At 42.5% G+C, this 15,462-nt stretch overlaps 1 protein-coding gene across 1 annotated transcript; it reads right to left on the bottom strand.

The window, feature by feature from the left end:
* Positions 1-1,397: 1,397 nt before the first annotated feature.
* LOC103610174 lies at positions 1,398-9,207 on the bottom strand. The gene is given in 5 exon segments (XM_008594395.1): positions 1,398-2,641; positions 2,644-3,221; positions 3,223-5,432; positions 5,435-5,951; positions 8,939-9,207. Coding segments are annotated over 5 exon segments (4,818 nt in total).
* Positions 9,208-15,462: the final 6,255 nt, after the last annotated feature.

Here is a 15,462-nt window from a genome sequence, read left to right as displayed (position 1 = left end):
CTGATAGTTTTCATTGTTTTTATCCCAATATGACAATAGTTCCTCTTAGGGATGGTAAACGAGCCGAGGCAGCAACTGAACTAAAACACAAAAATCTTGAGTTTCTTTTCGGACCTTTGAGCTAACACAGGGTGTAATTCCGGTCGCACAGGCCCACCATCCCCCCTGAGGGGGCAACAGATAGGTGTCATCCGACCACTTAGTTAAGTGTCTGATTGTACAGCTGGTTGTGCGAGGAGGGAAATTTCCCCACACACGTTCCTTGCCCTGTAACTGCTGACAGGGTAAGCTTGATTTGCTGCTGCTGCCAACGACAGTTAGAAACATTTGTTGTTATTTTAAGTCTATTTCTGAAGGCTATTCCTTTATAGTATGGGGGAGCAACATCATAGCAAAGCCAAGAGGAGCGGTAGCATTGGGGTTGGTATTATTTAAAACCTTGAAGGCTTCAGAAATTATACGCAATATCCCAGATTGCTTTTGAAGTTCAGGTTTAGGTTTGGGATACTCAGGCTTTTTCTTTTGCAGCCTGGTTTTTGACCTTTTAGTGAGGGCTATGGACTCTGGTTGGGTACCTAGGGATGCCAGGGTAGTCTTCGGTTTGGCCACCGGAGGTCTCACTGGAGCCAGATATTTATTTGGACCCATGGCAGTGTACTGAATCTCTACCTTAAGTCTGATGGTGAACAATAGCCCATCATCATACTTTATTTATAAAACCTCAACCCCCATGTAAATCCTTTGTCCCAACCCATAGCCGGTCTTCCTTTTTCTGTGAAGGAGACTTTGAGGGGGTGGCACCACCCATTACACTCGGGGATGTTGTGCCATCCTTTGTTTCCTATTCCCTGGTGGGTGTAATTAGCTTTTACCGTTATGTAGTCCCAGGATGATGAGGGATTCCAATATCCATCCCACGTGGTCTTGCAGCCCCAGTTTTTGCAAAAATAGTCTGCTTGTCCTCCACACCTGTAAGTTAATGCCCTGTTCTGGTGAGGTCCTGGACATACATAGAAAGTGAGTGCACGTAGCATGCTTCTTCGGAAAGGTGTGGAGCAACCTCCCCATGTATTTAACCTGGTATACGGACACTTCTGACTGGGAGTGTTAGGGAGCTTAGAGATGTCACTGTAAGCCTCTAGGTCCCAATCGGCAGAAGCCCCCATAGCTAATTTGCATATGTCAGGGTACAGGTCAGGCCACCATGTCCCTGTTCCTACAATGATTTTGGATGAGTTCCAGATAGTATTTCCTACCCCATTTATAACATACCAAGTTAACTTTCTAGGAGCATGTGGGCTGGAAGTTTTGGCGCCCTGGAAGAGAAGGGTTAGACATAAGGAAAACAAGAGAGCATTCATCTTACAACAGTTAGGGTGCCCATACAATTTTCAGTCTTAAGGAGTGCTCTGCAGCACTCTGGACTCTCCAGGTGACACTCCCCTGTCCTTGGTCCTCTGGCGCGCAGGTTTCACGTGCGAGGCGTGGATCCAAGCGGAGATCCCGTCTACCTTTACAACTGTTGCGGTTGTTAGAAGCACTAAGTAAGGTCCTTTCCAGTGAGGCTCTAGGGTCTGGGAACGATGTTGTCTGACGTAGACTGTGTCCCCAACCTGGGACGGATGAGAAACTTTGGGGGTTCCAGGCTCGTAGGTGGCTGCCAACTGGGTACAAACATTTTTCTGTACTGCTTGAAGTCCTTTCATCCTGGCATATAAGTCACTGTTATTGTGGCAAGTGGGTTCAAAAGCATCCCCCAGCAAAGTCAAGGGGGCGGGGGCACCATAGAGTATCTCAAAGGGAGTCAGGTTGAACCGGGAGGGGGTGTTCCTAACTCTGAACAAAGCTAAGGGAAGGAGCAACACCCAGTCCACGCCAGTCTCTATGGTTAATTTAGTCAGAGTCTCTTTTAGAGTTCTGTTCATCCTTTCTACCTGTCCTGAACTCTGGGGTCTGTAAATGCAATGTAATTTCCAATCGACCCCTAGGTGTCTGGCCATTCCCTGACTTACCTTGGCGATAAAAGCGGGTCCATTGTCGGACCCGATTACCTTGGGCATCCCGAACCGTGGAAAGATTTCTTCTAGGATCTTCTTGACCACGACAGTGGCTGTTTCTTGTTTCATCGGGAATGCTCCTACCCATCCGGAGAAGGTGTCTATAAAAACTAGGAGATACTTGTAAGCATATCTGCCTGGTTTAATTTCTGTAAAGTCTACTTCCCAATACATCCCTGGTCTGTCTCCTCTGAGTCTTTTACCAGGGCCCTCTGTATTCTTGCAGACATTCACTTTTTGAAAAGGTACACAGCTTTTAACTATTTGTTCTACTAATTGTTTTAGCCCTATGATATGATATTTGGTTTTTAGGACAGTCTGGACCAATTTATCTACTCCCAGATGAGTCCATTGATGCATCTGTTTGACCATGATTTGTGCTTGTTCTTGTGGCAAGATAGGCTTGCCTGATGCTGCATACCAGCGCCCTTTTTCCTGATCAAAGCGGTTGTTAGAATCCCTTGAGATCACTGCTACATCCTCAGCAGAGTATTTAAATTTGGGCTTTTCTAACTTAGGGGTGTCAACTAACAGAATAGGCTTAGGCCTTTTGGCTGCCGCCCTTGCTTCAGAATCCGCCAAAAGTTTCCCTTGGTGATAGGGAAATCCCCTTTCTGGTGACCTGGGCAGTGTATAATACTCACTTTTAGCGGTCGGTGAAGGGCCTCCAGCAGGGCTATGATCTCTTCTTTGTTTTTGATCTCTTTTCCTCCTGAGGTCAGGAGACCCTGCTGTTGATAGATAGCGCTGTGCACATGGGCAGTGGCAAAGGCATACCTGCTGTCCGTGTAGATGCTGATCTTTTTGTCTTCTCCCAGTTCAAGGGCTTTTGTGAGGGCGATGAGTTCTGCCTTCTGGGAGGACGTCCCAGAAGGTAAAGTCTGTGCCCATATCAGATTCTGGCTGTCTACTGTAGCAGCTCCTGCCTTTCGTACTCCTTCTTCCAGAAAACTGCTGCCGTCCATAAACCAGGTGGCTTCAGCATCCATCAGAGGCTGAGCTGACAAGCCTTTCCACCATCTGTGTGCCTCAGCAAGCACTTGTTGGCAGTTATGGATGGGGGGGTCGAGGTCAGAGTCCAGCAGCAGTGTGGCTGGATTCAAGCTTGCCGGTGGAGCAAAAGTAACCCGGTCTGAATTTAGTAACTGAGTCTGATAGTGAGTCATCGGGGGGCTGGCGGACAACACTCTCTAAGGCATGCGGTGCTGAGATTACTAAATTCTGCCCCATAGTCAATTTGTCAGCATACTTTACTAGGACGGCAACTGCTGCTACGATTTTTAGACAGGCTGGCCACCCTGCAGCTACTGGGTCTAATTTTTTGGACAGATATACTAACGGTCTTTTCCACGGCCCCAGTCTCTGAGTTAGGACCCCTTTTGCAATTCCCTTATTTTCTGCCACATACAGGTGGAAAGGCTTAGTTACGTCAGGGAGTCCTAAGGCCGGTGCAGACATTAAGGCTATTTTAATGTTATCAAAAGCCTGTTGTTCCTTTTCTCCCCATTTAAAGGGCTGATTGTTTTTAGTGAGGGGATATTTTGGGGCTGCCATCTCAGCAAAACCAGGTATCCACAGGCGGCAAAACCCAGCAGTACCTAAAAATTCTCTAACTTGCCTTTGGTTAGAGGGTGGCGGGATGTGGAATACTGTCTCTTTTCTGGCCTCAGACAACCATCTTTTTCCATCCTTAAGAAGGTACCCCAGGTAACTGACCTGTCGCTTGCAGATCTGGGCCTTTTTGGTGGAGGCTCGATAGCCCTGTTCTCCCAACTCTGTAAGGAGTCGCTTTGTTCCTTCTAAACATAGCTCCTCTTTGGCCGCCACCAGGAGGAGATCATCCACATACTGCAACAGAGTTACCTGGGGGTTAGAGGCCCAGAACACAGCCAAGTCCTGGTGGAGGGCCTCATGGAAGATGGTGGGTGAGTTTTTGAATCCTTGAGGCAGGCGGGTCCAAGTGAGTTGCCCCACTAGGCCAGTCTCTGGATCTTTCCACTCAAAGGCAAAGTAATCCTGACTTTGTACAGTCAGCGGCAAACAGAAGAATGCATCTTTAAGATCCAGTAATGAATACCAGGTCCTGTCTGGAGGTAAAGAACTTAGAAGATTATAGGGATTAGGGACGGTGGCATGGAGATCGGCCACGCATTTATTTACCTCTCGGAGGTCTTGGACCGGTCGATAGTCATTAGTCCCAGGCTTCCAAACTGGCAGCAAGGGTGTGTTCCACACTGATTGGCACTTCCGTAGGATTCCCAGCTTGGAGCAAGCAGGCAACGTAGGGTCAGATGGCCTCGTGTGCTTCTTGGGACATGGGTATTGTCAGACAGCTATAGGGCTGGCTTGAGCCTTTAATTCTATGTGGACGGGGAGCCGGTTCTTAGCTTTTCCTATCCCTGCTGTTTCTGCCCACGCCTGGGGATAGTTTTCTAACCACCAGTCCATCTGTCCAGTCAACTGCCCATGCTTTTCAAACAATTGGTATTCATCTTCTAACCTGAGGGTTAATACCTGGAGAGGCTTCCCTTGCCGATCTAGCACCTGAGGTCCCTTGGGGTCAAAATGAATTTGTGCACCTATTTTGGTGAGGAGATCTCTTCCCAGCAATGGGTAGGGGCATTCAGGAATAACTATGAACAAGTGGGATACCCGGCCCACGCCTAGGTCCACTGTTCTTTGGGTAGTCCATGGGTACTGTTTGTTCCCTGTAGCCCCTTGTACCCATGACTTTTTCTTGAGAAGAGGTCCATTTGCTTGTAGCAATACTGAATTTTCAGCTCCTGTATCTACCATGAACTGAAGAGGCTTCCCCTCTACTTTAAGAGTTACCCTGGGTTCAGGGAGGGGACCCGAACCCCATCCCCCCTAATCACTGTCTTCCTGCAAGGTCAAGACTTTGGGGGCTTGAGGCCCTTTCTTTTTCTTAGGGCAGTTTTGCACCCAGTGCCCCCTCTCCCTACATTAAGCACATTGATCCTTTGCCAGGGGTCCCTTCTTATTGCTTGGCACCATATTATTACACTCTCTGGTTTCCCTAACTACAGTGGCCAGAAGTCTGTGAAAATTTTTTTCTTGGCGCTTTTCTCTCTTTATTTTTTTAGCTTCTTCTGACTCTCTGTTATGATAAACCTTTTCAGCCACCTGCACTAATTCTCTTAATGACTTATCTTGCAACCCTTCAAGCTTCTGCAGCTTCTTTCTGATGTCCCTGCTAGACTGATCAATAAAGGCAACTGTCACTGTAGCCTTATGTTCTTCACTACCAGGGTCCTATGGGGTAAACTGATGGAACGCCTCCATAAGTCTTCCTAAAAATGCTGACGGAGACTCATCGGACCCCTGAGTTATCTCTCTCACCTTAGTCAAATTGGTTTGGGGCATTTTGCTGCCCCTCTGAGACCTGCCATTAGAGCCTGGTGATAGACCTTTAGGTGCTCCCTACCTTCAGCCGAATTGAAGTCCCAATTTGGTCTGATCAACGGGAACCCTGCATCTATAACATCAGGAAGGAGAGTAGGTCGCCCATCGGCCCCTGGAACATTCGTTCGAGCCTCAAGGAGGATTCGTTGTCTCTCCTCTGTGGTGAACAGGACCTGTAGAAGCTGCTGGAAATCATCCCAGGTGGGCTGATGAGTAAAGAGGAGAGATTCTACAAGGTTAGTGAGACCTTGAGGTTTTTCAGAGAAAGGGGGATTCTGAGATTTCCAATTGTAAAGATCAGAGGAAGAGAAAGGCCAATCCTGTAAGGGCTGATTGCCTTCATCAGGAGGGCTGTAAGCCCGCAGTGGGGATATAGGAACAGCATCTGGAGGGGCTACTCGTTTACTGCATGTCCCTTGAGCAGGCCCTCCCTCTGGTTCATTCTCTACTGGAGGATGGGACTTGGGGGTGCTAAATGAGGTTAATTTGATGTTACACTACATCAGCGAATGCTGTAAAGCAGAAGTTTCCATCTAGGGTGTCTGAAGACTGCATACATATACCCAAGTAAGAGAATCGCATGTTTAGATGCTTAGCAATGGAGGGGTTTTAGTTAAACTGGAACTGTAAAAAAGTAGTAGTGGAGTAAAATGTCTTTGCTGCATTTCTTCTCATCTGTCTTTACTACCACAATCCTGGAGGGGTGTGGTGAAAACAGAATAGTCAGGCTTCCTCCATATTTCTTGTAAAAAAGTTGTGTGTGGGTGGAGTTAGTGTGCAGTGCACCCATTTATCTTTCTAGTTAATTGCTTTTGTGTGTTCCGCAGTTTGTGAAGCAGGCTGGCAGCAGAGAGCTCACGTCTAACAGCAGAGCATGTTTACTCTGCTGACAGCTGCTCAGTGTCAGTTTTTCTTTGGACTTTGTGAGTAGCAGTTGAGTTTTTGAGTTTCTCTATGGAGTGCTTAGCTCGTAGTGTTGTGTGTGCTGAATAAAGGCTATTCCTACTTCAACCAAGCTCTAAGGACCTTTTTGCCAGTTACCTTGCTCATACACCTGTGTGTGAAGGGTTTTTGAATGGGCTTGAGGTGTCTGAGAGCTTCAGACCCAGCCCTACAAGGGGCCAGAAACAGCGTCTGTACATGTTGGGATGTGAAGCCAATGTTGACATCATTCATTTATTAAACCAGAATTAATTTACCTACTAACATGAATCAATGAATGTTCTAAGAGCTGGAATTATAGACATACAATTCATTATTTTTAAGCCAAGGTATCATACTTTGCTTACCATGATATGAAGTCTGTTGTGTTTGTTTTTACTTTCTTAAAAAAAAAAATACGGTGAATATTTTATCTAAAACTATGGACAGTAGAAACTGGCCCAGTCCCACGCTTTCCTGCAGGTGTGTGCTAATTTTGTGGGGAGGGGGGCAGGCCTGAGCATACATGCAGCGGGAGCCCTGGTCCACCTCGTCCTTGCATAGGTTACGTGGTTGAGGCTGGGCCCCCCTGGAGGGAAAGGTGCCCATGGCATGTGAATTGGTCAGTCGTGTTGTGGCTGAAGACACATGCATCAGGCCCACTGCAGAACAAGGAGGCCTTCTCCACCGGCCACACGGCACTAGCTCAGCTCAGCTGCCTCCTCGGCCTGGCAGCCGTTCATGCGCCACGCTGTCCAGCTGCCTCTGGTTCAGGCAGGGGCTGGCCACCTCGGGGACCTCGTGGGGGAGAGAAGCACCATCATTGAAGCTGTGCAAATGCACAAATCCGACACACCAGGGTGGCTCACTTCACAAAGACCACAAGACAAGAGAGACGCTGCAATCAGGCAAGAGGGATTTTATTTTCCAACTAGTTGGGGCCCTTTGCCTTTCGGAAAAGCGGCTCTGAACTTACAATACGAAGGCTTTTTATACAGTTTTTCTTAGACAGACTCTCATAACAGGCTGAGTTGTCAATTAGCTGTGGCGCCTTAAGATTTATGGTTAGGCTCAATAGACTAGCACCCTGATAAGAGATGTTACATGTTTATCTTCCCTGTTCCAGCCAGGTGTCCAGAAGATAAGGGGGGGCCTGGTTTAGTCCTTGGGACTGGCTGTCTCCTGGAATGTGTGTCTGGTTCTGCCTTGACTTCTGCCTGACCTCTTAAAAGCTGCTTCACCTTTAGATATGTTTTCCCCATTTATAGTAAGTGCTTACAGGAATAATTGGTGCAGGTTAAGTTAAAGTCATATATTTCCGTTACAATTTGTACAGGCTAAAGTTATATAGGCAATAGTGCAGGTTAGAGTTACATTTTTATAACACAAACTGAGGTCCGGCCGGGCTCCTCCTGAAGGCCAAGCCACTGTGAGGGCTGGTGCTCAGGCTGAGCCTGCTGGCCCCGACAAGCTTTTCTTGGGTGGGCAGCGGGTGTGGCGTCGGCGCGGGCTCCTCGGGATGGAGGGAAGGAGCAGGCAGAGCGTGCTCGAGGTGGAGCCAGCCTGCAGCGGGCTGTGCCAGACGTGGCCAGGTCCGTGTCCAAGCGGGGATACAAGGTGCACGTCCAGTTTGTGTTCTAACTGGCTCACTCTGGGCCATTGCTTCCTTCCTGCCAAGCTGCCACTATTTTTAAAGTTTTTTTTGAAGGGGGGGGGGAGACTTGCCTTCTAACGAGATTGTTGCAATTTTTCTCTCAATTCGGGCACTTCTGGGCTCACCCTCAGAGCTCTGCTGCTCGTTATTGGTCAGCAGGGAATAGTGGGGATGCTGGTCTGACTCAAGGGCTATTTTGACGTTCATTATACAGAGTCTCCTTAACTTACAATGTGGTTACCTCCCCACAGCTGCCTCTGGTTCAGGCAGGGGCTGGCCACCTCGGGGACCTCGTGGGGGAGAGAAGCACCGTCACTGAAGCTGTGCAAATGCACAAATCTGACACACCAGGGTGGCTCACTTCACAAAGACCACAAGACAAGAGAGACGCTGCAATCGGGCAAGAGGGATTTTATTTTCCAACTAGTTGGGGCCCTTTGCGTTTCGGAAAAGTGGCCCTGAACTTACAATACCAAGGCTTTTTATACAGTTTTTCTTAGACAGACTCTCATAACAGGCTGAGTTTTCAATTAGCTGTGGCGCCTTAAGATTTATGGTTAGGCTCAACAGACTAGCACCCTGATAAAAGATGTTACATGTTTATCTTCCCTGTTCCAGCCAGGTGTCCAGAAGATAAGGAGGGGCCTGGTTTAGTCCTTGGGACCGGCTGTCTCCTGGAATGTGTGTCTGGTTCTGCCTTGACTTCTGCCTGACCTCTTAAAAGCTGCTTCACCTTTAGATATGTTTTCCCCGTTTATAGTAAGTGCTTACAGGAATAATTGGTGCAGGTTAAGTTAAAGTCATATATTTCTGTTACAATTTGTGCAGGCTAAAGTTATATAGGCAATAGTGCAGGTTAGAGTTACATTTTTATAACACAAACTGAGGTCCGGCCGGGCTCCTCCTGAAGGCGAAGCCACTGTGAGGGCTGGTGCTCAGGCTGAGCCTGCTGGCCCCCACAAGCTTTTCCTGGGTGGGCAGCGGGTGTGGCGTCGGTGCCGGCTCCTCGGGATGGAGGGAAGGAGCAGGCAGAGCTTGCTCGAGGTGGAGCCAGCCTGCAGCGGGCTGTGCCAGACGTGGCCAGGTCCGTGTCCAAGCGGGGATACAAGGTGCACGTCCAGTTGGTGCTCTAACTGGCTCACTCTGGGCCATTGCTTCCTTCCCGCCAAGCTGCCACCAATTTTAAAGTTTTTTTTTTATTGGGGCGGGGGGACTTGCCTTCTAAGGAGATTGTTGCAATTTTTCTCTCAATTCGGGCACTTCTGGGCTCACCCTCAGAGCTCTGCTGCTCGTTGTTGGTCAGCGGGGAATAGTGGGGACGCTGGTCTGACTCAAGGGCTATTTTGACGTTCATTATACAGAGTCTCCTTAACTTACAATGTGGTTACCTTCCCATAAACCCATCATAAGTTAAAAATATCATTGTCAAGAATGCATTCAACACAACTAAACTACTGAGCATCAGAGCGTGGCCTAGCCTTCCTTAAGTGTGCTCAGAACACTTACATTAGCCCACACTTGAGAAAAGTCATCTAACATAAAGCCTATTTTATATTGAAGTGTTGAATATCTCGTGTACCTTATTGAATACCTTACTGAAAGTGAAAAACAAAACGGTTGCTTGGGTGCTCAAAGTGTTGTTTCCACTGAATGCATATCGCTCTTGCACCGTAGTAAATTTGAGAAGTTGTAAGTTGGACCATTTTAAGTCAAGATATATCTGTCCAGGTAGATATGTTACAGGGGACTTATTAGGAAAATTGATTCTCATGATTATGAAGGCTGAGAAGTCCATCTGCAAGCTGGAGACCCTGGGATGCCAGTAGCGTGACTCAGTGCAAGTCCAAACGTGTCAGAACCAGGGAAGCTGATGATGTAACTCTTAGTTCAAAGTCTTAGGTCCCACAAGGCAACTGTACAAGTTCCAGAGACCAAATGGAAGAGAGCCTGAAGTTCTGGTTCAAGGACAGGAGAAGAAACGCATTCCAGCTCAGCGGGTGGTTCCTGACAACTTTGAGGGGCAGCTTCCTCACTCAGTTCACTGACTCACATGCCAGTCTCTTCTGGAAACACCCTCACAGACACACCAGAAATAATGCTTAAGCAGTTCTCCTTAGCCAGATCAATTCAAAACCTAAAATTAACCATCACAGCTATTGCCTGTATTATCTGTTTTTGCTTATTTTAGGCAATCCTTACTTTGCACATTTGTGAAAGGCACAAACTTTAGGTATTATGATTTAGTTAAATAATGCCTGGCACTCAAAAACTAAGATTTAGATGTGTTCTTGTATATCAACTTGTTTTCTGCTGTAATAAAACATTTTTTCATTAGTTCTGAAATATTATCGCTTCATACATTTTATTTCTTTGCTGTGTGTCTCTTCATTTGCTTCCTCTAGAACTTTGACCATATGTATAAACACTTTTTTTGTCTTCTTTCAGTCACAGCATCTATCTCCATTTCTCTCATCACTATGTGATAATTTCTTCATACTTCCACTCAGCATATAATTTATTTTTCCAGATATATTTAACCTGCTGTTAAAATTTTATCGAGCTTTTCTTTAATTTCATTGAGTTTATTTTCCTTTTCTAGAAATTTTATTATTGTTTTATCTGCCTGATCATTCCTGAGACCCTCTTTTTGTTTTTAAAGTTGCATCATTAAAAAAATATTTTATGCATGTGCTTCACTTTTTAAAATTAAATGTCTGCAGACCTTTGAAGTCTAAATCTGTTTTCTGCTATGTTGCTGATTCACTTATTTCACTTATGTTGACTTGCTTTCTTATGGTGTTGTGGTTTTATATATATATATACACACACACACACACACACACACATATATATTTATATACACTTATACATATGCATATTATTTATTTATTTTTGATTATACATATTTATGGGGTACGGGGTTTACTATCAGTATTTGTGTACAGTATGTGAATCAATATTACTAGCATGTTCATCATTACAAATGTAATTATTCTTTGTGTCCCTTACCCAATTATTCCCTAAACCCCCTCCTCCTCTCCATTTCCCACCTCTATTACCTACAGGTCTGTTCTCTCCTTTTGAAAGTTCAACATTTTATTTGGCCTCTTTCTTTCTTTCTTCCTTCCTTCCTTCCTTCCTTCCTTCCTTCCTTCCTTCCTTCCTTCCTTCCTGTTTTCCTTCCATTCTTCCTTTCTTCTGTCCTCTTTCCTTCCTTTCCTTCTTTTTCTCCCTCCCTCACTTCCTTCCTTCCGTCCACTTATGAGTAAGGACATATGGTATTTCTGTTTCTGTACCTGGCTTAATTTCAATTAACATAATTTTCTCTGAGCTCATCCATGTTGCTGCAAATAGCAAAATTTCATTCTTTTTTATGGCTGAGCAGTATTACATTGTGGAAATATATATGGTGTTCTGTTTTTAAACATTTTACTTTTCTTTACAATGCAAGATCTGAAGTCCTCCATTGAGAAAAGTTTATTCTAGAAAAGAGATGTCTCTGCTTCTAAATATGTTAGTGGTCAATGATTACCACCAACCCAGGGCTCTTTTCTTGAAAAGCTAGTCTAGAATGTAAATCTTATTCAAAATATTACTGCATAAACAAATTCTCCAGCATTGTAGCAAAATTCTATAATGTAGACAATACTCTCCTTCCTTGTGGCTACAACTTAAATTTTGCAACATCTTTTTAAAGTTTCCTTTACCCCCCTCTCACTTTTTTTTTGGAGGAACATATTGAAGGATTGTCCTATATTTTATAAGGTGAGAAAAGCCTCAAAGATTGTCATGTCCAAAAATTAGATTTTTTTTCTTCCAGTTAGGTTAACCCTTACAGTATTTATCTTTCATAATGACAGAAGAGAATACTTTCCTTGATATAAAATCTATTCAGTCATTGCTACCTTGTTCGATGTTGACTAACTTCCAGGAATAATAACAAGAAATATTGTTTTTCTATAGTAAGCATTTTCTATAATACAAAAATAGTGCTATATTTGTTAATTTATATTATTTCTTTATTCCAAAAAAGCATTTTAAAAGACTTATTTATTCAATTTAAGACATAAGTTCATTCAGTTTTAGCTAGGGAGTAGAACATGTTTAGAAAACCCTAGCCTGTTATATGTAGAACCTTCACAGAGCTCAAGTGACTTTCATCACTTAAATTATTTTAATTGGCACACAATAGCCTTACAAAAAGTTCCACAAAATCACCTGTTGACTCAGTTTTAAGTATCCACAAAGTGTTACAGATTTTAAAACTTATGAATGTTTTTAAAATTAAAAACATTCTTTCTCAATTAAGATTATAATAGCTTTTATATTTTCTTCAGATTTATCATTTTCTCTAATTTACTGGACCTATAATTTCTGTACTGGGATAGATTACAATTTCAATAATAAATCTGACAAACACGTTTGTTAGAAATAGATGAGTTGTTTCTATTTTCTGTGAGATTACAATTATTCTTATTAACACTACAGAAATTTAAATTTTAATATCCTTAATGTATAGGTAAGTTTATATTCCCCAGAAAATGGAGAAAAGTTTTACTGTACGTTTCTTTTTTTTTTCTGTGACCTAAAGAAAAAAACAATTGAAATATATTTTAATTTATTATAATTAGCATTTTATAAAGTTTTGCTACTTATTAGCTCAGAGTACCAACTTAGTACTTTCTTGAAGTATACACATGTTAAACTTACAACTACTATGGAAAAACAGTATGGAGGTTTCTCAAACAACTACAGATAGCTCCATATGATCCAGCAATCCCACTTCTGGGTATATACCCAAAGGAAAGGAAATCATCATGTTGAAGGGACACCTGCATTCCCATGTTCATCCCAGCTCTGTTTACAATAGCCAAGATATGGAACCAACCTAAATGTCCATCAATGGATGATTGGATAAGGAAAATGTCATATACACACACATACACACACACACACCATGAAATACTACTCTGCCATAAAAAAAAATAATGAAATTCTCCCATTTGCAACAAGATGGATGAGCTTGTAGAAACTTATGCTGAGTGAAATAAGGAAAGAACAGAGGGATAAATACTATATGTACTCTTTCATAAGTGGGAGCAAAGAGACAAAGAAGAAAGGAAAGAAAGACCACAGTGGTGCATTGGACTTTCAGAGGGAGAGAACATACCTAGGATACAAAGTGAAGTGGGAAAAGGGGGATGGGGAGGGAAGTCAGGGATAATTGGGGGGATAACTAGGTGGGGACATGGGGTGTAATCACAATTCGTGGTAATGTACATACTGCCAGTATGAATCTGGCCATCACATCTTAGGCACAAGAGGTGACAGTTTGCTTTTTACCCCATGAATCTTCATAACTGTAATAGTCTGTTTTGTGTTGTTATAACAGAAATACCTGAGACTGGGTAATTTATTAAGCACGGAGGTTTATTTGACTTAGAGTTCTGGGACTGTTTGAATCTAGCATGGGCCTCAGGCTACATCTACTCATGGTGGAAAGTGGCGAGAGAGAGAGAGAGAGAGAGAGAGAGAGAGAGAGAATTTGCCGGGGTCTTTTAAACAAACAGTTCTCATGGGACCTAATATAATAGAGCAACAACTCACTCAGGCACCCGTCTCCCAGGGAGAGCATTAATACTTTCATGGGGGATCTGCCATCATGACTCAAACCACTTCCAACACTGCCACATTGGGGATCAAATTTCCACATGAATTCTGGGAGGACAAAACATCCAAACTTCATCAATAACCAATAAAAACAAAACAAAACATTAGAAAAAAAGAAAAAAAAAACAGTTGGGGTCAGGGATATGTTTTGTTGCTATTGATTTTGAGATGGCATGAACCTGATACAGTGATTGTAAATTAGTGTTTTTTATACTTTAAGAATGTCTATGTGAATCACCAGTTGTGTTTAGCAAAGGTACAGATCCTGAAATATTACCATCAATTGATTTTACTCAATTGGACTGTGTGGAGAAATGGAATATATATTTTTTAAATAGAACCCCAAGAGATTTTTGTAAAGATTATTTTGAGAATATTAGTCAATTCTATTTAGTCTATATATTTTTAGAATAACGATGGGCAACAGAAATCCTCTGTATTAGATATCACGTTAGATTTTCTTGATATAGTATAACGCATGCAATGTAGATGTTTTCCCTAATGAAGAAATAACTCTATCATTGGAGAGAGAGAATTTTTTTAATGGTAAAACAAATATATCAACCAATGTCATTACAGAGAAAAAGAAGTATCTCTGGACTTCCTTTTCTTCTGATCAGGGTTGTACATTCAATGCCACAACCTACATATAACTAAACTTTCTGGTTCAAGATAGTATCTGAAGTAATCTTATATCTGATTTTATCTAATAGGTAAAATCTAACAAGTAGGATTAAAATATAAATTTGTTGAATAATCTTAAGTGTGAGAATTTTTTTTCTCTAAAATCCAATCTTTTTTCAAAAAATAAGTCCAAAATTCACAATGAAGGTTATCATTGTATTATCATTTCATGTCCCATTCTTAAACATTCAAGTAGAAAAATTTTTGATATATTTTTAATTGTTGCAGAATTCCCCTCATAATCAGAGAAAGTATAGTTCATTGTCATGTGAAAAATAAGATTTTTTTTCTTCACTGGGTTCTTGGACAGAGTTACCTCACCTGAGATGAAGTAGAGTTCATCCTACAAAATTTTGTGTAAACAAAGATGCTAAGCTTTAAAAAGATCTAAAAATAAATCTCTCTGGTTAGCATCAATGGTTAGATATAAAAGATGTTGACTGTCTTCAGAAGGTGTAGTTATGTATGAGTCATGTTCAAAGGAGAGCTTTCTGTATAATATGCTATGTGTTAGATGCTCAATTAAATTATATCTGCCATGGGAATCAAAGATATTTATGGGAAAATAAAGAAATGTGTTGGGAAGCTCAAACATTAAAAACACTCTACTTCTTGGTGACATTTCTATCTCCTAGTTCCTATAAATTAGTCAATTTTAAGTACAGAAATAATTTGAAAAAGTGGGCACAAAAGGAGTGGTAATTACTGATTCCCCCCTCAGTCTGACATTCTATGTCTTTATCATTTTAAAGCCTTGACCAAGAATAGCCAATGGAGCACTTTAAGACCCAGATAGATTATAGGTTTGATATAGAATATTCCCAAAGTAGGAGATATGCAAATACCCCTCATGACAAAATAAACAATCATCATATGTGCTAATAATTTAAAAATACCATTTGCTTTAATCTAACCAAAATCATGTTAAAATGCCAATTAAAGGAAGTCTATAACCCAATAATTTTTTGTTGGACTCAAGAATTTTCATTTTTAACAAGTATTTAAATCCAGATTGGTAAGAAAAACAAATTAGGCCAATTGTTCTTAAACTTG

Source organism: Galeopterus variegatus, unplaced genomic scaffold (genome assembly GCF_000696425.1).
Source record: "Galeopterus variegatus unplaced genomic scaffold, G_variegatus-3.0.2 Scaffold10706, whole genome shotgun sequence".
Classification (NCBI taxonomy): Eukaryota; Metazoa; Chordata; class Mammalia; order Dermoptera; family Cynocephalidae; genus Galeopterus; species Galeopterus variegatus.
This window is presented reverse-complemented; position numbering and strand designations above follow the sequence as displayed.